The 27,997-nt window shown below is 49.9% G+C and overlaps 7 protein-coding genes across 7 annotated transcripts, besides 37 other annotated features; all 7 read right to left on the bottom strand.

Annotated features, from left to right (window-relative positions):
• Positions 1-3,294: part of a sequence feature (heterozygous, Esmeraldo-like haplotype) that runs on past the window's edge.
• Positions 173-197: a microsatellite.
• Positions 299-322: a microsatellite.
• Positions 572-591: a microsatellite.
• Positions 590-12,352, bottom strand: Tc00.1047053511001.160 (hypothetical protein, conserved; the record flags this gene model as incomplete). Its single annotated transcript, XM_814542.1, has 1 exon — positions 590-12,352. The coding sequence occupies one exon, from the start codon at positions 12,350-12,352 to the stop codon at positions 590-592; it is 11,763 nt and encodes a 3,920-aa protein (XP_819635.1).
• Positions 3,295-3,381: a sequence feature (haploid, non-Esmeraldo-like haplotype).
• Positions 3,325-3,363: a microsatellite.
• Positions 3,382-4,212: a sequence feature (areas merged during assembly that could not be assigned to a particular haplotype. This can correspond to areas where the two haplotypes were merged or to regions with more than two copies in the genome that were merged during assembly.).
• Positions 3,395-3,418: a microsatellite.
• Positions 4,213-4,595: a sequence feature (heterozygous, Esmeraldo-like haplotype).
• Positions 4,403-4,444: a sequence feature (GA-rich).
• Positions 4,596-5,023: a sequence feature (areas merged during assembly that could not be assigned to a particular haplotype. This can correspond to areas where the two haplotypes were merged or to regions with more than two copies in the genome that were merged during assembly.).
• Positions 5,024-5,273: a sequence feature (haploid, Esmeraldo-like haplotype).
• Positions 5,143-5,185: a microsatellite.
• Positions 5,269-5,297: a microsatellite.
• Positions 5,274-13,096: a sequence feature (heterozygous, Esmeraldo-like haplotype).
• Positions 12,399-12,456: a sequence feature (T-rich).
• Positions 12,651-12,675: a microsatellite.
• On the bottom strand, positions 12,935-13,624 carry Tc00.1047053511001.150 (hypothetical protein, conserved; the record flags this gene model as incomplete). Its single annotated transcript, XM_814541.1, has 1 exon — positions 12,935-13,624. The coding sequence occupies one exon, from the start codon at positions 13,622-13,624 to the stop codon at positions 12,935-12,937; it is 690 nt and encodes a 229-aa protein (XP_819634.1).
• Positions 13,097-13,704: a sequence feature (areas merged during assembly that could not be assigned to a particular haplotype. This can correspond to areas where the two haplotypes were merged or to regions with more than two copies in the genome that were merged during assembly.).
• Positions 13,663-13,685: a microsatellite.
• Positions 13,705-27,997: part of a sequence feature (heterozygous, Esmeraldo-like haplotype) that runs on past the window's edge.
• Positions 13,815-13,901: a sequence feature (A-rich).
• Positions 13,946-15,769, bottom strand: Tc00.1047053511001.140 (hypothetical protein, conserved; the record flags this gene model as incomplete). The annotated part of the gene is made up of 1 exon (XM_814540.1): positions 13,946-15,769. The coding sequence occupies one exon, from the start codon at positions 15,767-15,769 to the stop codon at positions 13,946-13,948; it is 1,824 nt and encodes a 607-aa protein (XP_819633.1).
• Positions 16,035-16,086: a microsatellite.
• Positions 16,201-16,227: a microsatellite.
• Positions 16,647-22,973, bottom strand: Tc00.1047053511001.130 (hypothetical protein, conserved; the record flags this gene model as incomplete). The annotated part of the gene is made up of 1 exon (XM_814539.1): positions 16,647-22,973. One exon carries the CDS (start codon positions 22,971-22,973, stop codon positions 16,647-16,649), a length of 6,327 nt encoding a protein of 2,108 aa, XP_819632.1.
• Positions 23,133-23,176: a microsatellite.
• Positions 23,278-23,306: a microsatellite.
• Positions 23,487-23,510: a microsatellite.
• Positions 23,545-23,635: a sequence feature (CT-rich).
• On the bottom strand, positions 23,721-24,260 carry Tc00.1047053511001.120 (60S ribosomal protein L18a, putative; the record flags this gene model as incomplete). Its single annotated transcript, XM_814538.1, has 1 exon — positions 23,721-24,260. The coding sequence occupies one exon, from the start codon at positions 24,258-24,260 to the stop codon at positions 23,721-23,723; it is 540 nt and encodes a 179-aa protein (XP_819631.1).
• Positions 24,479-24,519: a microsatellite.
• Positions 24,656-24,701: a sequence feature (T-rich).
• On the bottom strand, positions 24,839-26,494 carry Tc00.1047053511001.110 (hypothetical protein, conserved; the record flags this gene model as incomplete). The annotated part of the gene is made up of 1 exon (XM_814537.1): positions 24,839-26,494. The coding sequence occupies one exon, from the start codon at positions 26,492-26,494 to the stop codon at positions 24,839-24,841; it is 1,656 nt and encodes a 551-aa protein (XP_819630.1).
• Positions 24,860-24,886: a microsatellite.
• Positions 26,571-26,597: a microsatellite.
• Positions 26,759-26,778: a microsatellite.
• Positions 26,833-27,498, bottom strand: Tc00.1047053511001.100 (SNF-7-like protein, putative; the record flags this gene model as incomplete). The annotated part of the gene is made up of 1 exon (XM_814536.1): positions 26,833-27,498. The coding sequence occupies one exon, from the start codon at positions 27,496-27,498 to the stop codon at positions 26,833-26,835; it is 666 nt and encodes a 221-aa protein (XP_819629.1).
• Positions 27,563-27,589: a microsatellite.
• Positions 27,658-27,693: a microsatellite.
• Positions 27,853-27,872: a microsatellite.
• Positions 27,910-27,948: a microsatellite.
• Positions 27,994-27,997: part of a sequence feature (AT_rich) that runs on past the window's edge.

Genomic DNA, 27,997 nt, shown 5'->3' with positions numbered 1-27,997 from the left:
AATACACCACAACTTAATAGAAGAAGCAAAAGTCTTCGTATTTTCAGTTCTCACCGTTCCGGGGAGAGGAACGCCCTCTGTTTTAGTGTGTGTTTGTGTGTTTGTGTATACACGTATTCTATGAAGTTTAATAATGGCTTGCGTATGCGCATATGCACAGGAGGAGAAGGAGAAAGGAAAAAAAAAAAAAAAAAAAAGAGACAAATGGGGCTATGGTGATTGAGTTCCAATATGTACAAATCGCATATTTGTGCAACGATAAATGTAAGGCGGTTCATATCCTCCTCTTCCTTGCGTGCACACACACACACACAAACACACAAGGGTAAATAATAAATAAACATCGTTTACACTTAATTATTAATCCCTCAACAACAGTATCATGCATGATTCCTTCTTCATTGGGCGTTCATTCATTTTTAAACGTACTTCACTTTCTGTTTTTTGATTTCCCACCGCAACTTTTTTTTTTTTTAATCGGCTTGTGAGGATCACAGGATTACCGGCACGTGCAACGTCCGATCCAACACAAAAATTCCCCTTAAAAGAACGTGGCTTTGAGTCAAACCTCTTTTTTTTTTTTTTTTTTTTACTTTTCTCTCCTCCGTCGTGCCTTTAAAGGGGCCGCGTCATCACCGCCACTGTGACTGCGCTTGCGGATTGTTTGAATGGTTTCACGCCTCGTCGTTTTCTCCTTCCGCGCGGTCCTCACGGCAGTCATCGCTGCTGTCAGGGTGAAGAGAACCTCGTCCACCGTAACCGCATCCCCATCCACATCGTCGGTGGTGGTTGTCGCTGCCGTCTCTTTTCCCCAAACGTTGGCCTCGTCTCTCCTCGTTTTGTTCTTCTCCAGGCGTTTCCGTTTCGTCGTTGTTGTTGTCGTCGTTTTTTTTAAATCCCCGCCAAAGTGGACGTGGTGTCTCTCCAGCTGCTCCCGCACCATCGTGGAGGCCTGCGCTGCCAACGAACTCAGTTTCTCTGAGCGTTCCCCGCAGCGCATCGCCACGGTAAGTGTGGGGACAATCGTGTCCCGCACAAAACGTAACCCCACGGCATTTCTTGCAAGCCAACATACCGCCCGTTTCACGGGGCCAGTCGCACCAGAGGCTTCTCGAGATGTCACTTTCTCACCCGGCTCATTCCTGTCGTCGCCCTCTTCTTCCTTCCTACCGTTGATGGTGTTATCTGCCTCCGCGTCGGTTGGCAAAGCTGCAAGGAAACCGCCAAAGTACTGCACAAGGGATGTGGTGCGGACCATCACGTTGGCCACTCCGCCGTGTTTGATAACAGGCTTCACTAACGAGTGGAGCTGGTGGTGGAGAGAGGTGAAGTGCTGCGCAATGATGTCCTGAACGTACGACATCTCTGAACCGGCGCAAAAGACCGCCACCTTGAGAAGCACCATGCTAACAACAAACATTGCACGGGTGATGTATAAGGCCACGTTCACCGCGTCTGTCCTCGACGGCTGCTGCATGGCCCGGTGGGCGTTGTACTTCTCGTTCGGTACATCGGAGAGCGCGATGAATTGCAACAACGTACGCATCGCAGCGGCCATTTGATCCAGGACGTTCAACGCCCGATGGACTGTATCCGGCGGACCCAGTGATTCATGGAAGCAAACCACATACGGGATGCATCCATCATCTTTATCATCTTCATGACTGTGGGAGACCACGGGGGACGATGCCCGCCGCGTGGCGTGAACATTTCCACCCATGCCGCTTATCCTTCTCTTCCCCTTCGTATGATTCTTCTTGGAGGTGACTACAAGATACCCCGCAGCCATCCAGTCTATCCCACGCAAGTACCCGCACCGCCTCTCCACCCCGTCATGGCAGTACATCCGCAAAAGTCGCAACGCCACCGACTGAATCCAAGGGTGTGAGTGCAGCACGAGACGGCCCGAAAGAAAAGGCACAAGATGTGGGGCAACGGACATATTATGCCACACCTGCATAGGGGCCACCATCGCAATTCCCTCCAGGCATCGGAGAGCAAAGAAGACATAGGTCCAACTCTTCAGCTCCAATTTTCGTTTAAATGCTGCAGTGAGTTCTTCATATTTGCGCTTCGTTCCAAATGTCGCCACCTGGTCAAACGTTGCAGCATCGAGCAGCGCCTGGAGCGACCAGGACCAACACGCCTCAAACTCACATGCGTCCTCATCGACGCTCATGTCATATGATGCAGCAACGGCAGGAATCATCACGGCCCATGTCTGCAGCGCCATGGCCCTGCGGGGGCGTGTCTGGCCTGACGCAAGCCACTGCGACAGTGTAGGCACAATCACATCCACACCGGCATTTTTCACTAAGCTCTGCAGCACATCTCCGGCTTTCTGTCGTGCCTCGTAAAACTCTGAGACGGCAAGTGTGACGGCAAGTGGAATGAGCAGTAGCGGCGCCTCTTGTCGCAGGACGGCAGTTGGCAAGCGGTAGACAAGTACGCCAAGTAGCTCGAGTATCGCAATGCGTCCTGTAACCTCGGGGTAGTCAAGATTGCGGCAAAAAAGATCCATATGCGAACGAAACTTTTCTGCGGTTATGCGATATTCTGTCAGGAAACGCGCAAGAACGGCTATACAGCGTTGCCGCAACAAACGTTTTGCACTTGTGTGCATCATCAGTTCCGTCACCACCCCAATGAGATCGTACACCTCCACCACATGGATGTGTTTGCCAAGTACTGCATGAAATAAAGATAACGCCATGGGAAGAAACTCGTTACGGTCGACAAGCTCAGTGCGACACAGTTGTAACAGTTGCGCTGCCTTTTCTTCGGTCAATATAAACCGCTGATGCGCCACCACCGCTGCCGCCACACGCATCGCGCGCTGCTTAATTGCCCCACCACGTTCAAAGAAGGCAGTAACGGTGTCATACATTGTTGTGTGGAGTGCCCCCACCGCATGCAGCGGCGGCCGCAGTGATACAAGAGCGAGCATGCAGTCCAGCGCATGACCCACCACTGCATCACTTCCCTCACCTTGCAGGGTCGTGAGCACAACAGGGAGCAAACTTTCCAGAAGCTGTTGATGCTGACGTGTAAAGGAAGTCGTTAAATCAGCCATCGGCCGCCGCGTTTTATTTCTCTTCTCCACTTCGTGTACGTGACGCTTCGCCTTCTCCTTTTTCGTCGTCGTTGGCTGTGATTGTTCGGACACCTCGCCCGCGTTGTTATCCCACTCCCCATTCTCCTGCTGTGCTGCCGTGGCAAAGCGATCCAATGCATCTCCCCTTTCGTCATCCAACGGCTGTGGGTTCAACAACAACAACGTGTCACCTCCTTCTTCCTCCCCCTCCTCATCGCTGTTGTCGCCGCCCTTTTCTTCCTCCTCCTCCTCCTCCTCATTCTCCTCCTTTCCGCCACGTTCCCGCAGTTCCTCTGGTAAATCATCATCATCATCATCATCATCTTCGTCTTGGCAGCTGTTTTCCCCTTTCCTATTCTTATTCTTCTTCTTCCGTTGGGCGCGTAGCAAGTCAAGGCGAACGGCTGCCGTCGTGTATTTCCGTTCCTTCCCAATGCCAAGCACGTGCTTCAGCACACTTAGAAGGTATTTCAATAGGAACTCATCCAGCGTGTCAAGCACCACCGCAGTTGCGGGATCCTCGCGGTAAAAATTCTTCGCTGCCTGCTGCACCTCCTTCCCGTAGCGTCCACGGTAGGCGCGGAGTTTTTGCCGCTGCTGTGTCGCAAGCACTGTGTGGGCGCTGAAGTCCACATCCACCCGTTCCGGACGCTGATCCACAAGAAAGTTTGAATCGAGCTGATCCTTTCGCGTCGCCGTGGGGGCGCGTTGAATCGTCAGGTGCACATTGCCACGAATGCGGCGGGTGCCATCCTTCGCCTCAAAGGTCTTAATTTTCTCCTCACGCACTTCATTGTGACGACGCAGTAAATCTCGCACGGTGAGGAAGGAAGACTCCACTTCCATTGTCGCATTTTTTATGAGGGCACGCGCGAAACGGATGGCCAAAAGTCGAACCTTTTGAACAAAAACAAAATCGGCGGCGGCGTTCTTGCTGACGGTGCTATACTTTGTCTTTAGTTCCTGCAATAACAAGGCGGCGGCACGAGCACTCCCACGCAGGGTACTTACATCCACCGTATCCGCCGTGCTTGGGGGCGTCAAAAGCCATGTAATCTTCTCTAAGAAGACCTCAATCACACGGCTTGCCTCGCAATGGGAGGCAATGAGAGTAAATCCCTGCAGGGCGCGATTCCGTTTCACTTCTACCATTGTGCTCATGAGCTCCACCTGTTCCTTCTGTTCCCCCACTTCACCGAGGTAGTCGTCCAGGAAAATACTCATCAGATTATCCAAGCACGACGTCAGGCACTCCACTCCGTATGCCCAATCAAACTTGTTGGAAGCAGGGATCAATTGACGGACCAGTTCTTCTTCTTCCTCCTCTGCTTCCGCATCCTCTTCTTCTTCCCGTGTGGTTTCTTTTTGCCGCGCTTCTGCCTGTGACTGCTGCTCAACCTTTTCTTTGTCATCATCATTATCATTATCACCCTGAGGGAAAGCGGCACCCGCATGCTCCATCGGCTTCCCCTTCGCTGCAATTGCTGCTGCTGCTGCCGCGCCCATCACATGTTTCTTCCGCCTGTATGACATGGCATGCTGAGGTTCATAGAGGTTGTACAGAAGTGTCACGACCGTGTAGCCAAGCACATGCAGCTGGTAGCCGTGCACAAGGTGATCCCGCAGTTTCGTGATGACAAACGCAAGTTTCCCAGGTCCTGTTTCACACAACATTGCGCTGAGAATTTTTCGCGCGCTTTCTCGGTGCTTATCGCTCTTCGTTCGCAGTTTTAATATCACCTCATCAAGGAGATGCTCCACATGCAGAGAGAAACGCTCCGGTGGGAAGCGCTTCACAATTTTTGTAATGGCGATGGCCACAGGTAGCTGCAGAATTGCCGTTTTCTGTTGGGCATTGTCCGCCTTCCGCATCTCATGACGTACACTCGCAATGGTGTGCACATTCCCACGAAGTTCAGTGTCAATAGGGTGAGCCTTGCGCGAGTCGTTACCCAAGAACTCATACAATTGTGGAAGGATATCGTCTTCCAGAACATGAATGACATGCGCGTGACGGTACTTAATACGCTTTGCACGGAGAGCTGCTGCGTCCTCGTCCTCGTCCTCGTCCTCGTCCTCCTCGTCGTCATCTGCATCAGCAGAGGCATCCGTCTCCGGGCGGGTAATGTCTGCATCCCGCACCTGCCCCTTTTTCCCACCCTTAATCCCGCTAATATTATTATTATTATTATTATTATTATTACCATCAGTTTCACCGTCGTTCAAAAAGTGGAAGTGGTCAAGCATCATCACCACACCACGAAGCATCGGCAGTTGCAAGGAGGCATTCTCACGGGCATTCTGCATAAACAAACTCAGCACGCGATAATACCCCTCCCATGGCAAAGCCGCGGCCAAAGTCGCCACGGTTGTCAACACGGCATCGCAGTAACCCTTTGCACGTCCCTCCGTGAGGTTCTGTAGATCCCTCTTTCCCTGCGCAAAGTCCTTCACCGCCACAAGAAGAAACGGCACAAAGACACGAAGAAGATCCCGAGGTAGAAGACGTCCCACATTTTGCCGCAACAACTCCAACGCCTTCACACGACACCGATGCTGAACGTGACCCACATTTGCAAAAAAACACCGCTCCACATTTCTTGAGTACAGTGCGGCAAATGAAGAAAAGGACTGAGGGTAATACCGCGCCAAGGCGCTAAAACTTTGCATATGTGCATGGCGGATGTGTACATCGCGAGATGTGATGCCGCGGCGCAGGGAAGGCAATATCTCCCGTCGAATCACATGCTCAAGAATCATTGTGTCATATGACGTTGTGAGATCCTTTTGTCGTGATGCATACAAAATCATCGCGTCCAGCAATTGGGCTGCTAACACACGTATCGTCCCCTCTGGATCACGCAGAAAAAACATCACATTCGCTGCCAGCGCAAAAACGGCCTCTACACACAACACAGGAGCCTCCGCCTTGTCTAACGGAATCGTGACATCTGCGGCGCCACTGTAATCCCTTTCATGCCGCACTTGTTTTTCAGTTCTTGGGGAAAAATTAGACGATAACCCCTCTCCTGTGCGCTGGTGTTTTGCGAGAAGAGCTCCGTAGTTTCCGTTATGCGCAAAAAACTGCCGCAAGGAGCGGAAAGTGTGAAACCGCAGTTCAAAGTCGTACCGCCCCAACTCCGTATTGTCTTCCGCAAAGGCGTTCAGACACGTCACGGCACGCCCCACAGCAGCCATTTGTGCCATGTGAGCCGCAGAACCCCGCTTCACCTTGTCTGCATGGAGATGGAAGTAGGCAGGACACACCAACCGTGAAAGCACCATCGATAGAGCGCGGCATAATGCCAAACGCGCCTCTGGGCATGTCACAACGTTAAATAAACGTACAAGCGGCTCAAAGTGCTCGACGAAGCCCACATGTCGCATGCGGGGCAGCAAACTCTCCAACATATTGGCAGCCGTAATGCACGTCTGTGGATCCTTGGCAGAGGCGGGGTGAGCCACAAAGGCAATGCACATCTCTAAAAGTCGAGAGAGCATGGCATCCACACAATCCTCGGGATTTTCATCTTTCGTCGTATCTGGTACAACCACGTATTCGGAAAGCATTGTGACCGTCGCGATCATCTCTTTCCACATGGGCACGCTAAATGTCATGACGGAGAACGACCTCCGCTTCTTGTGAGTTGCACCCAAGCGGTCATTGCCAAAGGACGATTGCGAGAGAGCCGAAGAAGAGGCACCCCACACAATTAACCGATAGAGAGAGCCAAAAATTGTCGTCACATACGGTTTAATGTATGCATTCTGCAACGTAGTAGAGCCAGGAGCACCAAAGATATCAAAAGATTCATCACTAGACGCAAGGATGATGCCCACACAACGCAGTCCCTCATAAATTGAGCGTGTCGATGCCTGTTGCAGAGACAAGCTGGTGGACACAGAGGAAGACACAGTCACGGCATTTATGGAAGAACTCTTCATGGTGTGACTCATCGCATTGCATCCAAAGACTTGCATAAACATGGCCGTTACGGTATCACCAAAGGCTCCAATCAGCGGCATGGTAAAGGGTGATTCAACCCATGCACGTACAAGCCGCAGCAACGGTGTAACTCCCGTCTTATGACCGTCCCCAGCACGTTGGGTGCTCTTAAACTCGAATATTACACCGTTGCTATTCTCATGTAACATGGAGACATATCGACTTATGAGACTTTGAGCCACATCTCCACCTGAAACCTCAACGAGATCCTTCCGCAGTGCCATCATTACTTCTGAGGGAAATTGTTCAAAAAGAGATGATACCATTCCTGCAGCTATGCGACGCAACTTTGGAAGAAGTGTGTTTAGAGTCGATGAAGACAATGCGTTCCGTATACGCCAATATTTCTCGGTTTCACACATCGTGTCTTCGCCTAACGGTGCCTGGAGGATTTGCTTACAGCTAACAAGGTAGGCATTGAGGGAAAGGTACATGCATGGCCCCGCATAAGACTCAAAACCTTTACCAACAGACTGCAGTAGCGCATGTAGTAACTGCATCGTGTTCAACAACTGCTTCACAAGACGTTCCAAACGTCGTGCGCAGTGACTGTTGCTTTCCACCCACTCTGCCCACATCTCTGGGAATCGCACTGCGGCTGAATTCATAGTCTCACTGGATATAACACGTTCAAAGATAAGCCTCTGCACTATTCCTTCCAGAACTTGTGCAAATTCCCCGGTCGCTGAGAGATGTGTCACCATGGACAGTATCCGACGCTGAAGAATAGCCTGGTCCTTTAACTTTTCCTTCGACAACTTTGCCGTAAGCTTTGGCAGCACAATGGCGATGGCGGTGGCAATGTAATCTGCCTTATCCTCCTCTGGAATATCCGTCTCAATGTGGAATGTGGACAGAAAATGAAAGAGATTTTTCTGCGTGTCACAGTAGGGAATCAATTGGGCATGATGGCTCGAGAAAGGAAGAACCTTAAGTCGCTGGAGCAGATCTATGGCGGCGCGCTGCAGCTTGGCGTTTGAGTCTGAAAGAAGTCCAATGCACATCGTTTGTAGTTGATCATTTTGTGTGATGAGACGTGACCGGACATGCGCCGGGAAGTGTTCATTCAAAGACGACACGGGCGTCACATGACAGGCGTTCATCGCTAACACAAGGCGGTCATCCAACATTTTAAGTTGCCGCAACCCATCAGGGTGCTCGCCACGGCGTACGGCAGACAACTCAAGCACCAACTCCACTGCGAGCGACACCCGCTCGTCGCCAACCGCCCCGCGTGTCATCTCCGAAAGCCCAGACAAAAATGTCTTGGCCAACACTGCGCGGTCAGTGGCGCGTGCGGTAATTGCGCCGTGCGTGTGTGTCGGTGACGCAGAGGGTAAGTAATGACGCCGCCACGACAGCACCTCGCCGTCGGTATTGGCCAGCTGCAGCAGCGCAACCGTGGAGAAAGCAGAACGGGCTGTAGCAAATTCTTTGCTCACAAGTTCGCCCTTCTCGTGGCGCTGCATATCTGTGAGGCAAATACGGTACCACACGGTAGCCCTTCCACGTGCATGTGTGCTACCACCACCACCACCACCAGCGTCTTCGTCTTCTTCATCCTCCTCGTCATTGAAATCCTCCGCTGCCGCCCTGCGCAGAATGTCCCCAAAAACCACCGCGCGGGCGTACCGGCATATAACTCCTCGCCAAACAAGCGGTTCCATTTTTTTCGCCAACGAAGATGAAGATGATGCGGCTTCCGAACTAGGAGATAAAGTGTTGCCGAGGGAAGAATGGTTACTTTCCCCTGAAATTCCCAGATCGCATCTTTTTTGTTGTTGTAGCACCGGAGCAGATGTGTTCTCCATGCGCACAAGATCTGCAAGCATTTTCAATGCGATTGGATGTGCTTCCGCAAATCGAGTGTGTAGCAGACCAACCATTGCATGTGCCAAAATCACACGTTGGATTGGATTCCGCAGTGTGCCCGCGGCCACCTCAAATGTCAACTTCGCCAGCGCCTGACGCACACCGTCCAGGTTGCCTGCAGCAGACAAGGGATCAAAGAGCTCCGCACTCAGTAGCGCATCAAAAAAGGAGGTGTCAATGGCACAACAACCCGCAGTACGTTCCGCCTCCGTCACGCTTGGGTGGCAGAGCAACCGCAGCAATCGAATAGCGACAACACGCAGTGAATGAACCGGAGACGCAAGGGCCTCGAGAAGTAGAGTCTCTACAAGCGCCCGTTGAGTCGCCATGTCAATTGCCCCATGAAGACGCGATGTGGCCCTCAGTAATGTTCGATCTCCTGTGTCTGTTGAGCCCTTGACGCGGGCCTTATTTGAGGAGGCAACTGTGACCTCTGCGTCACGCTCAAGCTCAAGCCCAAAGAGACGCAGTAGTGAACACAACAGGCATTCCATTCCATGAAGAAGTCGCCCTGTCTCCTCGTCATTCAGTTCCTTCACATGCCTGTTTTGGAAGCTCGCGGCAAGAACTATGACGGCATCCTTTAGAAATCCCACACACTCCACCTGCATGTTCTTTGAGTCCAGTTCACCTGTTAATGTATCCAGTTGCACCAACAGGGTTGACGCCTGTGCAAACAAGGAATAGGAAGCAGCTGTAAGTCGTGTCAGTGGTGTTAAATTTTGTTCTTCTTCTTTTTTTTTCTTCTCGTTATTCTTATTATTACTCCTATTACCAACGATGATGCTCTTGACACCTCTTATAGCTCGCAGTAGGGCATCTCGAAATATCCATAAAAAGAGTGTTTTTCCGCTGTCGGCGGTACTATTCTTACCCGGCATACGTTTCATGGCTTTCTCGGCATCAACCACTGTCAAGACCAGCGGAAGAATTGCCGACACTACATCGGCCCATTTCGATGCATCCGTCTTTGATTTCTCGTCCACACCTTCCTGTGCGTTTGCGAAGACCACCAAGACACCACGCAGGAAGTTCTGTAGACTTGCAGTTAAGGCATCTCGATTTATCAAGGAAGAGATGGCAGCTTCCGAGAAAGTAGAAGATGCAGCAAGTGGAATAAAAGTGAATGGGGAAATGTTGGTCGTCAATGCTGAGTACAGAGGGCTTCTCACCAGATGTGTCGTCCGATCACACATCATGCGAGCCATCATCACCGCATGTGTTACTTCACGCATCACCGAGACGCATGTATCGTTTTTTAGGGTCTTGTCTTTGTTGCAGACACGATCTAGTGCTACATTCGCATCCACACATGCACTATGGAGTACAGGGACCAAAAGGGATAACGCAAATGGCGATAAGTACGATGTCACCATCATGTGCCCTTTGTCACTTGGGTCTTTTTCTCCCTCAATTAACCGACGTTCGTCTCGTAGAAAAAACGTATAGTTTTTCTGTAGCACATCTTGCATAAAAGCAAACAACATTCGTTTCGTTGATCTTCGTAAATCATCCCAATCTCCCACAGAAGCATCACAAGCGACATGGTTGTTGTTGTTGTTGTGTTGGTAGTGGTAGTGGTGGCGGCCAGAAATAGAAAGGCACGTCATTAAAATCTCCTGAGCGAGGGGCAACAAAATGCCTTGTAGCGTCTTCGCATGGGAGGTTAAAGCAGTCGGGCCAACACATAATGGCGTAAACACCTCCAATATACCACCACAGGTCCGCATGACACGACACCAATCATCATATTTCATTGCCTTTGTGTCAGTCATGTCCTTTGAAACCGTCTGGATTTGCTGCCTCGCCTTTTCCAGCAGCGTTTCAGAAGTTTTCCGAAGCGTGGATGTTGCCGACGGGTCGCGCAAAAGTTTATAATCTGCCGCGTGCAAAAGCGACCCTAACAAATGTGCATGCGGCGGTGAAAACTCTAACAGTGCCGTCACCGCCCTGAGCATCTGAAGCGACGAGGCCCGCACTCCCTGCCTCTCCTCTTCGTTTTCCCTTTCCTCGTCACCGGCAGCATTACCAGCAGCAGAGGAGGAAGTGACTGTCTCCTCCACTATCATTCGTAAGGCGCTGCCAATGACTACACCACCGATCATCTGAACGAGTTCCTTCACCACCACCACCTCCTCCTCACCCTGCTGGCTTTCTCCCTTCATGTCCTTTTCGTCCCGGACACCCATAAACATTTCGTTCCATCGGGAGGCATGAATGAAGTTTTGTGTCTCCTCTTCTGTGAAGCCAAACATTTCCTGTTCGTTCATTCCTCTCCCTGAACAGTATGTGCCGGCAAACTGCGTACGCCGCAAAATTCCAAACACGTGAGCAAGTAACACGTAGTGATTTTCAAAGTTCGTGCTAAGAGACCCACGGATGCCTCGAAACATCTCTGCAGCGAGGAAACACAATCCGTCCACAACGGGGAGCACCACAAGGCCACTCTGCTCATACGCCTGCAGGAGTGAAGAAGACATAACGGTGGGACGTGGCTTTAACTCCTTCTCTGATTTCCCATCGAAGTAATCTTCATCATCATCTTCCTCCACCCCCTCCTCATCGTTTGCGCCATTGTCATTATTCGCCTCGGAGGCCGCCCTTCTTTCTACCAGCGTGGAATTGGCACAGTACACCTCGAAGTCCTGTACCACATCAAGGCATGCCTCTTCCACGACAAGTGGTACTAAATCCCTCACCATGCGGCAGACAGACGCCAACACCTCCGCTGACAGCCGTCGTATGTACTCCTTCTTGTCATGCATCTGCCGCACGTACAGGCGAATGATGCGTTCCACAATTTTACGCTGCCCCTGAAGTAACCAGAAGGGACGCATCTCACGACACCATGCGACCTGCGCGGCAAAAATAAGTTGCAGTCTTCTGGTGTCCGCCATCAACTGTCCCTTGGAGTTCAGGATCCCACCGTTTATGGCCTGATGGAAACATTCAAAGTATGCCAAAAACTTCTCCTGCATGTCACGCGCAAAGGCAACCGTCAGCCGCACAAACGCCTCAAACCCTTCTGCAAACTTGTCACGTCGCATGAGACACAACAAGAGCTTTTCTGCAATTCTGCGGTGGTTGAGGCGGAATAGTGCTTTGGACTCACAGAGCTCCAGCACCTCCCAACGAAATCGTCTAAAATCCGTCGTGGAGTGAGAGAGCATCAACTCGTTTAGCTCCACCAAAAACGCACACTCCTCGTACGCACTGTTATCGTCGTCCTTAACGCCGGTACGACTCACAAGACCCGCCACAGGGCGAAGAATGATGTCCCCCAGCACACTGTGACCAACGCCAACATGCACATGCTGTACGGCATTACGGAAGATCTTGTCCCGACCCCGCGTGTTCTGCCCGCGCTTCTTTGGCGGCATCGTGCAAAATAATAATAACGCGGGTGCTTTACTACTTAAAAGGCGTAAAAAAAAAAAATAAAATAAAAAATGAAAATAAGAGCGAAAGAAAAGAGTGAATAAAACAGCCGGAGTCTCCCTCCTTCCACGGATGCCACCGTGAGTAAATATAGGCAAGATGTAAATGGGTGTCGTTTGACCATTCCCTCCCCACATCGCAGGGCCGTTTTTACATGCATGCGCATAAAATCACCCGCACACACTCACACACCCACACACGGAAGCAATGAACAACAATGACAAACTTCTTCACCTTTTTAAAAAAAAAAAAAAAAAAAAGGAAATAGAGCGCTGAAACCCCAACCTCAGTGTTTGTTTGTGACCCAATGTCAGTTCCCTTAACCTGTCGCTGGGTAGTACGCAAGTGCCATTACCACACCCTTCCGTCCACCGTCGTCCTTGTGGAGTCCCCTCCTCCGCACTGCCAGTAGGAACACAACAAGTTCTCATTCCCTGGCGATGTCCATGCATTCATACAGAAAGTGTCAATCCAATCTCAGGTGTTGGTTTTCCTTGCTTCTGCTTCTCCATTCAATTCTCTCGTCATAATTCCACGTGCTTTTTTGCAATTTTTTCCTTCCGCCGCAGCGTCTTCTTGTCGCCGCAAATGGTTTCAGTCCTCACCTCAGAAGGGACGTCGTTCTCTCCCTCAGCCGTTGAGAAGGCCTCCGCAAGCGCGGCGTGGCTCAAAAAATCCGTCACCAAATCTTGAATGAACCGCACGCGCACCAGATTCCACTTGTGCGCAGGCCCCAGGCAAACCGGACATGTAAACTTCCGCCTGCGTTGTCGTGTTCGTCGACGTGGCTGCTTTCTTCCATGACGGGAAAGACACGTGTGATGATCCTTTTCGCTAACGACACTCAACTCATTCTTCTCCTTCCTTCCTTCATCTTCTTTGTCTTCCACCTGTACTGTGGAAGCAACAGGAACACAGCCGTTCTCAATCCCCAAGTTAATGCAGTTGTAACAGAAGGCATGTCCACATGTGTCCACAACGGCAGGATCGTGCACCAAGGGACGGTGACATATGGGACAACACAACAATTCTCGCACCGTGGATACAACAAGGGTATTCAGCTCATCGCTCTCAAGCTGCTCCGTGACACCGACAAGGTCTGGTAGCTGTGATAGGGAGCACTGCGTGAGCTCCATTGCACCACTATCGTCTATGCTTTCTATGCCTCTAATTGGGTCGATAAAGGGATCATATAAACCCCTACATGTGCTCATTACCCATCCTCAACCACACAGACAAACACACACACGCAAAATAAATAAATAAATAAATAAAAAGGAAAGCAAGACTGATTCTACACAAAATCATGCATAAGCACGGAATCCCAGGATGGAAAAAGAAAAGAAAATTTTGTACTTCAAAACTTCCAACACAGAAACAACATATATATACAATTATTATGAGTTTCTTTTTTTTTTGTTGATTTTTTACTGCTTTTCTGTAAATAGTTTTTTTTTTTTTTTTGTTTACCATTATTGTCTTTTCTATCTTAAGCCTCTCCCCTTCCTTGTTTCTCCTCTCATTCCCAAGAGAATTTACAGCGTCCGTGCTGTGTATCTATCACTACCATAAATGCCATCTGCAAACATGATGCCTTGCAACTGCCCCGTTGTCAAACGTGGTGCTTCGTGCTTTCTGCTATCGTATGATGTAACTTGGACCCCAGTAGCAGAAGGAGAAATGGTGTCGTTGCCCCAACGACCCGTGGATTCAACATCAATGATGGAGACGCCATCATTCCAGAGACCTGAGAAGAAAACGGCAAGAAAAAGAAAAAGGCAACAGAATAAAGAAAACACAGTTGTGCTCTCATACCAGCGGTACGGCGTCCAGGAGGCAATCACGGGTGTCTCCCCGTAGCCAACGTTCGCAGAAAGAAAACGGGCTGCGGCGTTGTAATGACGGTTGCGCAGCAGTTGCTGGCGTCGTTGTTGGTAGCGCCAATTCACACCAAATACCCCAAAGAAGGATAACCATTGACTATCATCCGCAGCTGCTGAAACTTCTTCAGAATTCTCAAGACGCAACGATGGAAAATCCAAGAGGCGGGAGATGCGGTAAGGCAGACGTCCCAGGAAAACAACAACTCGACGTAATATATGACGCTCTGCGGTATCGGCACGAAACACGCTCAGTACCGACTCATTGCCGCAAAGTGGACGAACGGGCAAAGCACTATGAATCTGACGATCGGCGTCGTAATGATGATGTCGACCACCCCGTGAATAAAGAAATAAAGGGGGAGTGATATCCCTTGTTGGGGCCGGTGCCCTCCATTCATCGTCACTCTTAATCTCCCCCTCATTAGGAGCGCTCCTCCTCTTTGAGGAACTCCTGCCATCAACACCTCCATGTTCTCCTTCAAACACCTCCGTACGGGGTGGCGACGAAGAAGAGGGAGAAACAGACGACATGCTACCACCACACATGCGTGAAGAGGCGTGCTCGCGGGACGGCGTCGCGGTCCATCGCCCATTCCAGGGAGAACACAGAACGTCGTACAGGAGACTTCCCAAACCACGTGATGGTAGACGCACACTTCCACTCTCGCTATGAGAGAGAGGAGGCTGTGTCCGTTGCAGACGTTCCGCTCCACGCGGCGTCACACCCAACGCATTCTGAATGTTATCTGTCTTCCTCTGAGGACTCTGAGGGTTGTTGTCCCCAGAGACTCCCCTAAAGGTTTTCGTCTCACCTCGCCTCCGTTCCGCTTCGCATTCCTTGCGCAGGAATCTTGCATCGGTGCACCACGCCACCCCAACCACCTCTTCCTTCGTTGCAGAGCCAACACCACCTCTACTCTTTTTTAATGCAGTAGCTGTTGTGGTTACAGAGGCAGCAGCGTCTGTCGCAACCGCGGTGGCTCTATGCCCATCACCCAAAGAAATAGCCAGAGGACTTTGATATACGGCCCGAGCTGCTGAAACGGGATCCTCAAACTTTACATAAAACCAATTCTGGCCACCCGCCAAGATGGGCGTAAGGTCACCTCCGGAGGTTGCATACGCCAAGGGGTAGTAGTGTTCCACGGTCCGACCAAACATGACGTCAAGAAATTCTCGCACATCCATAATACTCCCTGGTAAGACACCGTACACCGCAACCCAGCGTTCCCCTGCATGTGAAAAAGCCTCATTATTCTTATCATCTAAATGTCTTCCATTTTCTGCTGATTCAGGCAAAAACGTTACTTTTTCATGCTGATCTTCAAACCCTTCTGGGATAAAACCAGCACGCATTGCAGGAGGCAATGACACAGAGGGTTGTTGTTGTTGTTGTCGTTGCGGTTCCTGTGGCTGCTTAGCCCAACCACGACGACCCTTTCTTTCCACCCATTGGCCAATATCCTGTTTCCACATGAATTTTGCAACACCAGTCACGATGATTAGGAAAGGGTAAAGTTTGCCCTCCCACCCTCCGCTCCCTTCTCAGTCACTTGTTCGTTATTTAAGTGTATATATTTTTTTTTACACACACGCACACACAAACAGACTTCTTTTCTTTCGTTAAAGGATAGAAGAGGCAATAACTTTACTATCTACCTTCTTCACACCCTAAGGATTGCCGTGTGTGTATAATTGCAGTAGGCTTCGGATCAAACAGGATAGAAGGAGAAGAATATTTCACACACACACACACACACACACACGCACACACGCACACACGCACACACGCATGGTAACAAGTGAGAAGGGGAGCGGAATGTCACGGAGTTCACGCATAACGGGACCCCGTTCAACAAAATTAGTAAACATCCCGTCGTTTCAGAGAGTCTCTTCTCCCTTATATTTTGTTGTTGTTGTTGTTGTTGCTTGTTTCTTCATCGTCTTCCTCTTTAAATGTCTGCAGTTTCTGCCGGTAGCCTTCCTTTTTCTGTTTTCCTCTGAAGGATCTCCGTTCGGTTGTTTGTCTCTTCTCCAAAATGAGAACAAGGGGCCATATAAACATACAGAAGGGGAAACGGAAAACAAAACGAGGGGGTAATATACATCGCTACGTTTCTCTCTTAGAAGAGCATTCAAGAAAACAACAAAAATCAGATCTCCACCTGTCACCTCGCATTTCTTCATTTTTGACACCAATGCGGTCAATGCGCATTGAACTGACTGGAACCTCCCCCCTTTATCTCTTGATATTTGCATGTGTTTCCGTATGCATCGTGTCATGTAATTATTTTTTCTTCTTTCTTTCTTTTCTTTTTTAAAGAGTCAAGGCACATCACGTGGCTGCTGCGAGTTATTTTTCACGAAGACGCCGCTGTTCATCGTTGGCCTCGTATGGAATCTTCGGTGCCAACGCATTTATAGCCTTTTGGTGCGTCATCATGGAGGACAGCTGCTCATGCCGCAGAATTTCACTTGCCAACACAACCCGTTGAGTCTTCGGCGCAACGTCGGAGAACTTGAAAAGAATACGCAACTTCTCGTACGAGGAGGGTGAACCGTCAATCCCACCATTGTTGCCGACGCTTTCTCCCGCCAGCACTGTAATGCCGGCACGCTTGTCATTCACTTCGGCATCGAAGAGTGGCTTCAAAAAACGGCGGGGTGGCTGCATCGCTGGTGGAAGCCACTGCGTCGTTGGAAACACCGGCCGTCTCCCTGAAAAGAAGGAAAGTTTCTCCTGCCGCTGCACGGCCTCACTCAAAAGAGATCCCGTCCCTACCGCACCGCCTTGCCCGATCGGTAAACCGCTGGAGCTGCACAACTGACCCGAAAATGAACGGCTCATTAGAAAAAATCGTGATGTGGGTTCTCTTGCGATTGGCGCATCTGCGGTTCCTGCATTCGCCTCTGCACGAAAGAACGTCAACTGCTGCACTCCGGGTTCCCCCGCTGCGGTGCTGTGCGACAGAAAGACAGGGATGGGCTCTGCCTCCTTCGCATGCATGTAGTTCTCCACATCATGGTGATGATTGTACTGCACCACAACATCGTTCTCAAACTCGGAAAATAAAATAGGCAACACACCAACGGTTCGAGTAATTGTCGCAGGCACGGCAGGCGACTCAAGGGCCTTTAGCGCCGCGGAGCCGCTCTTTCCCACTTGCGTCGTAAGTTTGCCCCACGATGCTCCCGATGTGAAGTCCTGCACAGATTTTTTATTGATTGTCTCCAAATTGCCGCATTCCCATTGGCGCGTGGCCGTGTTAAGAATATCGGTGCGAAGAAGATTGTGCTCAATGACAAAACCCTCGGCAAGTTCTCGCAGACGAGTTGCCAACGGGGCACATATACCCTTGGCACGATTCACCCGGCTCTCTGCATCTGCCGTCTTTTCATCTCGCCGCATCTCCTCCTGTCGTGCCTTGGTGACAGTATGGGGTGTGTATGTAGGTAACACGAGCTGACGTAGGAGAAATTCAAGCGTGGCGGATTTAATCCCCGCACTCACCGGACCCGGTGAGTACAGACCATGTACCTCCGTCAGGTGATGTTGACAGTCGACCAGCCGCAACCCGCCCAACGCAATGTCGAACATTGCCAAACCCTCACCAATCGCAAGGGATGCCACTGCCTCCATGTTGTGGCGCAGTGCCTCAAAAGGTTCCACGATGGCCAGTCCAGACTCATGAATCACACGAATGGATGTTGAGGTGGAACGCGCAAAGAGCGTTTCTAAAAATGAAGTAACGGTCCCACGCACCCCGCGGTACAAGACGCGTCGCCGCAGCACGGAGCCATCACCAAACACAATGTAAAAACTGTCACACGACTTACATCGTGGGGAGACGGGTGAAGAACGTTCCTTTACACCAGAGGCAGGTAAAGGCACGGGACTCGCCAGAAGAGATGAGGGGTGAACATCGGCTGCCCTCGCACTGCTGCATTTACTCAAAAACGAGTTATTGGGAGCCCCAAACGATAAATCCGCGCCAAATGTGCCCGGAATCGATACACCTTGCTGTTCCTCTGAGAAACTCCAATTATCACTGTACATTGGGGCGCACACAAATACACGAGGCAACGATGGAGCCTCAACGCAATACTGTACAGTGCCACCACATGCCGTGCCAACTAAACTTACATGCTCCAACAAGGGTTTCAAAGGCCTTGGCGGGTTTTCCCATGTCTCTTGGGTCGCTCGACTTGAAAAGGTCGTGATACACGTGCTATCCGCATGTAAAGTAACGCGGGCAATGACGTCTGTATCAAATGCAGGATGTTTGAAGTTACCCCACACACACGCATCATAATCATAATTATCATAAGCATCAACTTCCTCTTCAGAATGATGTTCCTTCGTGCCATTTTCACGGCTCATATTTTTACCGCCTCCTCCTTGACTTTTTCCTGACTCGTGAGAGTTGCGGTGAAAATAATAAAACGCTATAATGACGCCATCTGCTCGAGATACAACTCGGCAGTGATTGCCACGGTCATACGCCACATGCATCTTCAGGTTGTTTCTTTTGGCATTTAGAAACGGAGCGAAAAATCCCCCACTGAATTGACGCACGTAGCAGGCTCCCGTTGCCGTAACGAGTGTCTCGCAGAAGTCTTGAGCGCCACCCAAATTGCTAGTTGGCATGGGGTACCGCGTGACAACCGCACCATCTGGGTAAATCATCTGCGTGACACCAGAGTGGAAGTAGCGGCAAACTGCTCCCACTTCTTCCAAAACGGCACGACGCACCTCCACCTCCATCGTCTCATGCCATGTCGCATTCGCATCATACACGTGCATACAGCGTAGCAGTTCCGGCGCCAGAGAATTGCTGGACTCATGCTGCGTAAACCACAAAATCCCTTCCTGCTCCTCGCAGTGCACCGTCACACCATTTGCCGCCACAGTAATCGCCAAATTGGGAATCGTGCCAAACTCTGCCTTCGGCGTTGCGGATACACTCCCATTCGCCGCTTCATTGCCCGGGATGTTCTCAGGGCCCGCCGTCCACAAGCAAACAGATCCATCCTGAGCAACGGGAAAAATGCGGGGTAAATGGTCCGTACGAGCGGATCTCTCGGACGCCGCGGCAAACGCCTCACCATCCTCACGACTACGTCGTCTTTGTCTCCCCAAGAGGGGGCCTCGTCTTCCGCTCGGTTGGCCACCGCCTGCCAACACCACGGAGACGTTCGCACTTCTTCTACCGGCTTTGCCCATTGCTTTACTGCGTCGTGAGACTCCACTTTTCAAAGAGGCCGAGCTGGCGTTTGCGATATTTTCCCCTTCACCTGCACCGCCGGGACCCTCGTGTTCCGCACGTGTTGTCCACTGCGGGGTGCAAGTGAAGACCACACCGTCATCAAACGTGGTCGTGAAGTGGGCACTTGCATCACGTGGCCGTTTGCGTAGCGTCGAAGGCAAAGAAGAAGGGAATGCCGTGGCAGGATCGGCACCGCCAGTATTCGTGGTTAGTTGTGGTGATGGCGGGATGCAATACTGTAGCGTACATGTCAATTCACTGCTCTTCACGTAGCGGCAGATGCGACTTCGATCGGTTGTGACAACCTCAACAATACTGTTTTCACAGGGATACAAGATATGACGTCCCTCCAGTGCTGTGTGCAAGTCCCCTTCAGAGCAACATACACTTTTCACTCTTAATTTATTTTCTGCAGGCAAAGATAACAACTGCGCTGATTCCTGCAGGTTCTGAAGAAGCTTTTGACGGAGTAAATCCCCAATGGCGCCCCCAAAAGAGGTCGACGTCGTGTTCCTTGTGGTGATACCAACAGGGGCAGCAGACGAAGTCTCTGGATAGGAGGATGTCGTCACCCGTTGGGATTCATAGAGTTCATTCAACACATCAACGGATGGAATACCACTAACGTAGTAGCACCACACTTGCCGCAGTTGCCGCTTGCGTGGGATGGGCACACCTCCCAACATCATCGCCCGCACCCGATTCGTTGGATGCACATTCTCCGCATGTCTGGAATACATGGCGGCCACATTCCCACCCAACGTTTCCAACGTGTCTGGTATGAAACAACGTATCAAACGACAAATATGGAAACCGAAACGAGATTGAAACTCATACAAACGACGTATCGCCACTGCCATCGTCATACATTCCTCTACAGACCGCAAGTTAAAACCGACCGCCTCATCCTTCGGTATGCTTGAGTGCGTCAATAAATTACAATTACCGTGATTTGGCAGAACAACAGTATTGGTAGGGTCAGCTGTACCTGTCATGCACGACTGCATAGCTAGCTGCAAAAGATAAACCTGCTGTAAAATGTGTGTTCGCTCCCGTGTTGTCAAACTACGCTCAAGAGAACACCTTAACTTCTCATCCAAGTTCATGAGACCCACAGGGAAAGCAATATTATCCCACACGTGAGACCATTCACATGAAACTTCCTTCTTGGCGCGTTTAAAGTCCTCTTCAATAAGGTGTAATAATTGACTGTCCATCGCATCCTCACCATCGTTCAATGTATGTCCATTCAAGGTCTCCTCAAGTAATTCCTGCATTTTTATCGCAGATTTTAATTGATCAGGGGAAAGCATGGATGGGGCATCGTCCCTCAAAGATTCTTCGGGCGGAAAGAGAAAGGCGCCAATTCCCTTTTTAATGAATTGTCGCGTTACCCATCGGATCTCCTCCGGACTCGGTGGGTGTGTTGGGCGGTCCATTGTGTGATCCATGGGCAGCGTTGCCATTGCGTTGAACTGACTCTGACTCTTCTCACCAGCTGTGGAATTCTCCAGTAGTTGCGAACCGCCTGGAGTTTCTACAACGACACTCGGTTCCCTACCTTTTCCAGCAGCCATATCAGTAGGAATATCCGCATCCAACGTCGACAACACCGTGCGCCGTGAGGCGTATTGACGGAGCTGCAACAACAGAGAGGCAACAGCATTCTCTTTCGTCTTGTCCGCTCCACAAGGCTCATCGCGTTCATTCATTACATCCAGTAACGGGCAGTTTTCCTCATCCCGCGCAGGACAGACCACCCTAGGCCGTTGCTGCCTTGCCAATGAAACGGTCACCTGCGTAGCGAGGGCGCGGGCAGCAGAGATGCAAGTCCATTGCCCACGAACTTTTCTCTCTCGAACGTAATATGACCACTTTTCCTCTTCGCCATCTAAAAGCCGTTTTGCGGCAGAAAAAGAGGGCAAGAAATCTCCGCTTAGCGGAGAAAACTGAAAAGTGTCCTCATCGACACCTCCCGTCCTCGTCGACGTCGTGGGAGAAAAAGAAGATGGTGGAGCCGTTGTTGGTGATTTTCTTAACCGCAACATCGCTGATGATTCCACGGCAGACTCGCTCATGGTGGGGAATTCTTCCTCTTTCGTTTGTGGTTGCATAATTGGCCGTGGTGTGGTCAAGGTGATGGGAATAGAATACACCGTCTTGGAAGAAACCCACTCACCGTACCGTGTAATGTCGCGTATAACGTGATGCATCGCTGGCAGCACCTTTTGTACACAGCGTTGCACCCACACACGTTTATCCTCCCCGCCCTCTTCAAATATCTCACGGAGACAAATCGCACCACATGCATGGGGGGCCCCTGTGGGAGATGTCGTTACTGTTATCATGCCTTCCCGTTGTTGCCGTTCAATCCATGCATCGAGTGTGTTGTTAAAATCACTGGGAACACAGGTCCCATCCGCATCTTTGCTATTTTTTCGGAGCGTGGACGGGGAAATATCACGGGGGTTTTGGCGTCTACCAGCTGCACTTGTGCGGGAACGAGTACTTGAGCTACCGTGATTAGACGTCCCCAATAATTCATTGGGTCTTCCATCAACAAAATTCACTATGAGACGTGTATCAATAGGATGGGTCAACGCTGTTCTGCAATTTAGCAACCCTGGTAATACTCGGGGATCCTGCAACGCCATTACAACAGCAATTTCCTTCGCGTGCACATGAGGCTGCTCTCCGGATAATGCCTCGTGCTGCGTCCCACTCAGATTGGTGTCATCCAGTGATAAAAACCCCGCTGGGGCGTCTTCATGAAGGCTCACAGCGGCATTCATGTCCTCGGCAATGATTTGCAAAGCCCTATGCAACAGCGTGCAGAAATCAGAGGTGCCGGCTCCCTGGCCCGCCGGTGTCAGTGCACCACCTTCCCCCTCAGATCGGTCCAATTCTGGCAGTTGGTGGATAAACACAACTGGAACTCCCCACTGACGACTCTCCACAACACTGTACCACTCCGCACGCGGCCTGCCGGTACCATTTGCCCCAATGCTCTTTCCTTCTGTGGGAGAGGCCACCCGACTCGTTGATGCCGCTACGGCTGCAGATTTCTTGGCACCCTTTGTTGCTTTACCGCCTTTTCCGCCCGTGGCAGTGTTCAACGGCGTAGTGGTGCCATTGCACGTACTGGAAAAGGAATGCCGACGGGTGCTTGTCTGTATTGCCGAGAACACGGCATTTGAGAGACAACTCTCCGCGTCATAGTCCTCCGCCGCAGTCGATGGCAACAACGTCACGGATGCTCCATCTGAATGAAGAGGAGGAGGCAAAGGCGATGCGAGTGCAACAGCATGAGAAATGATGGTACGCAGCGTGCGTAGATCAAAGATAGGGCTATCGCTGCATAATACAATGAGATGACAATTTTTCACTCCCCCTCCCACCTTTTCTACAAACATCACCGCGCAATAAACGACGTACGGGTATATTTTCTCTCCTGAGCGAGTGGGGAAAAAAAAGTATTTTTTTTTCTTTTTGGCGATGTGGGGATGCAAACAACCCGCCTTCTTTCTTTTTATTCCCCTGTCCTCACTCCTCGCTCTTTGTTGCACTGGCACTATCTTTATATATATATATATTTATATACTTACATACACACACAGAGAAAAAGACGGGGAAACTTTTCCTGCACAAGGAAAAAAACCCACTGCCCCCTTCCACTCCTTGTATCTTGCAGATCCGGCAAAAGCAGTAACAACAACCAAAAAAAAAAAAAAAAAAAAGAAATAAAAGGCGGCATCATAAATTAAAAAAACAGGCACTTGTCTTCCCACCCGCCCCGCCCCGCCCCCACAACCACATGTGTGAGGGATGTCAACACACACATGCACAGGGGAACGTCGGCATGCAGGGATGCCATTGTGAAAAGTAAATTAAATGCGACCTGAAACAAAAAAAAAAGGACGCAAAGAAAAATAAAATAAAATAAAATGAAACGAAGTACTTCAACAAGCCTTTGAGTCGCAACCCAAAGCAAGAAATAAATAAAGAAGCGGTGATGCTGAAAAAGAGAAAAAGAAAGGAAAAGAAAGTAAAGAGAAAGAAGGAGGGCAAGAGAAAACAGTGTGAGATAAGCCCCCCCAGAAAGATTCCTTCCTTTTCATTCTTCCTTTTTTCTTTCCCCCTTCTTCCAAGAGAAAAGACGTCTACGCAACGACGGCGCGCTTCGTGTTCTTCTTGACAAAGACGACGCGGTCTTTCCGTGGTGCCTTGACGCGGCGGTGCAGGAGCGGGAAGGAGAGATTGCTGGCGTGGTACTCCGAAATGCTGAGACGCTTCACCTGGTGGTTCGGAATGCTCTTCACGCCCAGCACCTCAATGTTGTGGTACCGCGCACGGTGGCGAGAGGCAAGGTCGTGGTACGCCTGGCTCACCGCGCCGGCCTTGGAGACATCGCGGAACTCCTTCACCATATGCGTGTAGCCGCAGCGCTGGCTGTAGTACGCAATGTCGACACTGTAGTTGCGTGCGGCCAGCTTGCGGTCCTTCACGACCTTGCACGAGAGCACATCACCGTGGGTGGACTTCACCTTATTCTTCTCCCGCATCATGCGCCAGAAGCGGCTCTTGGCGACAACAAAGTTGGGGGCAAACACCTCAAACTTGTACACTGTCGGCGCGGGGTTCTTCTCCGAGGGCGTCTCGCGGCCCACGACGCAGTAGTGACGAAGATGCGGCTTCACCATCTTTGTTTTTTTTTTTTTTTCCTTTTTGGCGACTTGCGCTGCTTGTTTCCTTCTGTTTCTGGCGTTGGTGGAGAAATAAACGTGAGAGGGATAACAATGAAGAGAAAGAGATGCCGCCATTCGCATTATTCAGCAAATAAATATAAATATATTCCTCCCCATTCCGGCACTCTCTTAACACCCACCATTGCATGCAAATACAACAAACCAATACCAAGTCTGTCTCTCTCTCTCCCTCCTTCTCTCTCTCTCTCTCTCTGTTTGTGTGTGTGTGCGTCCAAGGGCGTATATTACCAAAATAAACAAAACTCAAAAGTGTCATACGGAGCAAAATACCATACAACAAAAGACAAAAATAAAAATAAATTTCTCAGTCAAATATGCATGAGACACACAAAAAAAAAAAACAAGTTTAAAAAAAAAAAAAAAAGACAAGCAAAACCAGATACGGCACAGCACCTTAAAATGTATGCATGTATGCATCTAAATAAATACCGGGTGTCACATCGGGAAATGGCAATACATTCCCGCAGTAAAATAAATGACATGCCATCATTTATTCCTTGTGGTTCTCTCCGTTAGACCTCCGCATCGCTCGTTCTCTCTCTCTCTCTCTCTCTCTCTCTGTAAGTGTCTGTTTGTGTGTCTGTATGTTCCGCGGCGTCAGAAAGATACAGCCACAGAACAAGCGCCATAATTTTTTCCTCCTCCTCATTGTCATCCACAGGCCAAATCAAATGCGGAAAAGGAATTTCTGCCGCAGGAACACCCAACGATGAAAGTAGCGGTGGCTCGAGAATCATTGAATTGACATCATCAGTTGCGCGTGGAAAAACATCTCCGTCTGCATGACGCATATCTATAATGATTTTTGCCAAATACACAGATAGAGATATAATCGCCTCCTTTTCAGGCGCGGTCAACGATGCCCCATCCTTTGCTAACGCCATCCCAGCTGCGGCATGGGCGTCCGTTGTGGGATCATCGTTCATCCACACAAGATGTTCCAAATGATTATATGAAGCACGCGTAGGCGCTTCTTGTGTTAAGCCGTCCCTGAGACCCTGTAGAGGTGCCGTATCAAAAAACAGACGCAAGTAGACATCCAGGACGGTGCACGCCATGGCTAGGGCAGTTTCAGGCAAAGACTGCCATACAAGCTGCGAGGATGATGCCAACTGCCTCGCCACAGCGTTCGCAACATTGGTTTGAAACACACGATAACAACTCCACACTCGCCCTACGCATTCCTGATCCGTGGCCTTGACTACCTTTCCCTTCCATTTCAGAAAGACGATCCAGTCGTGCTCACCAAACTTCACTAGGCTGATGTGAATGTACATAAACCACAAGTAATAGACATCCCGCACGTTGTCTGTGCACATTGAAACTGCCCCGTCGTTTTCCCCCTCCCCTTTTTCACTTTCACCCAAGTGATCCATCACCGCCACCACCGCCCTCTCCGTTTTCCCATCTGCAGGAGGCAAAGGGGAGCATTTCCCCCTGATTCGGAAAGCAACGAGTGGAATGAGTGGAGCATTCTCGCACAATAACTTATGTGAGATCGATCGGCAGTGATCAATAAACTCCCACGGTGTGGTGAACCACTCCCCGTTATGCACGGCGGGGAAAAGCCAGGAAAGAGCCTCCTCGTCAGAGAGAGAGACACCCGTCAAGGCGGCAGTGGGATGACTAATCATCAGCGGGCGTCCAAATAACAACTCCCGCACACGTGTAGCAAGTAGCGGGAGGCCAAGATGATACCAACGCGCAGGCCACGGCGGGCAATACTCCGTGGCGTGAAGAAATAATCCCGCAGGGGGTGTTGAAGATGCCACTTTACACGTCTTCCTTTCGTGTGTGGTGGTACCGTGGGCGTCATCGTCTGTTCGTGCTGTATCAACGTCTTTTGTTCTTGCCACAGAAAGAGGCGACGAACGGGAATTTTTCCTCTTCCTCATAATCCTTTCAGCTACCTCTGCCCTTTTCGTGTCGGCACAAATGTCAGTTCGATGTGAAGGAATTTTCGTTGCTTCCGCCGCCATTTTCATTTTACGGCGCTTGGCAAGAATGGGGTACCACGACCGTCGCTTCTCCTTCGCCACCATCGTCGTCACCCTCCCCTTTCGTGTTTTATATATCTCTCGGTAATGTATACACGTTTCTGCTGTGGCAGACTTCCTTCCTTCCCTGCAGACAGCTTCCCCGCTTCCTCCGTCTGTCATTAGCCACATAAGAAAAGTAAACGAAAATAATGAAAAAAAGACACATTATGCTCCACGCCATGCAAACATACAAACACACACACACAGAAAGAGAAAGAGAGAGAGAGAGAGAAGCACATAAAAAAAAAAGAAAAAAGAAAGAAATAACAGCAGAATATATCATCACCCCTTATCCATAAGCAGCAGCAGTAATGTAACATTGGCTAGCAGTATCGGTGGGAATTGCAAACGTCACTTCTCACTCCCTTCTTCCCAATCACAAAAAGACACACAAACAACAACAACAACAACAATTAAAAAAAAACTTCCAACTGTATTCACCCGCATTTCCCTCTCTTTTCCTTCTGTTACAAACCCAGCTGTGTCTCCAGACTATACGGGTCGACTGTTTCTTCATTTTCATTCTGCGGTTTCTCTTTTCCGGGTATTTCCGGCAACTTTGTGCCCGGTGTGGCGAGGGCATCGGCAAGGTAACTCGGGTCGGGTTCCTTTTCCATGTCAAATGCAAGTGCGTCCAACTCCCCCATCATCTCGTCCTCGTCAATGTCCTCCGGCACATCGTAGGCGCGGCCCAAGATCTCCTGAACCTCCTGTGTGTCTTCGTACAGATCACGCAATTCCTCCTGCATATTATCAATCTTTGACAAATCCACCCGCTTAAATTCCCGCTTAAGACCCTTCGTCGCCTCCTTCAGGGCGTCCAACTGCACTTTGGTGTCCTTAACCGACTCCGTCGTAAATTGGAGTTGGTCCATGTTAAACTGTTGCTGCATCATCATATCTTGCTGGTTTTGGTACAGGCGCTTCTGCTGTAGCAGCTGCATGGCGCGCTGCTTATACCGCATCTGGGTTGTCCCACTTGTCTTAAGAATTGCATCTTTCAATTTCATAAGCTCTGCATCAATTTTGTTCACCCTGGCATCAACGGCCTCACTACGTGTATTAAGACGAACGCTGGCGTCCTCCAGTGTGGGCTTCGGAGTTTTATTTTTTTTACCAAACAGTCGATTCATTAACAAATGTATATTTATTTATTTTGTCTGTATACAATTCCCCCTCTTTTCTTTTTTTTTGTCTTTCTTCTTCTTCTTCTTCTTCTTCCTCCTTTGGACGTAGTGAATGTGCAGGTGTGCCTTGCGGCGTTGTGTAGCGCTATTCCACAACAGTGGGAGAAAAAAAAAAAAAAAAGAAAAAAAAAAAGAAAAAAAGCAGCCGCAATCCAAAATTACATGCATACATGATGTACATATCCATATTTATTGGTGCACAAATACCGGTCACATATTCGGGAAGAGAGAGAAATTGAAAAATAATGAGGTTGGGGAGAGAGAAGAGAGAAGAGAGAAGAAAGGTAAATAACAAGCCACAATAATAATAATAATAATAAAATTACAACTATTGAAAAGATGTATTGTCAAAAAACGTACATTACATTACATTACATACATTACATTACATTATATACATACATGTACAGTAAGAAGAAAACTACAAAAAAATTGGCTATCTTAT

This window comes from Trypanosoma cruzi, genomic scaffold (genome assembly GCF_000209065.1).
Source record: "Trypanosoma cruzi strain CL Brener 1047053517019 genomic scaffold, whole genome shotgun sequence".
In the NCBI taxonomy this organism is placed as follows: domain Eukaryota; phylum Euglenozoa; class Kinetoplastea; order Trypanosomatida; family Trypanosomatidae; genus Trypanosoma; species Trypanosoma cruzi.
This window is presented reverse-complemented; position numbering and strand designations above follow the sequence as displayed.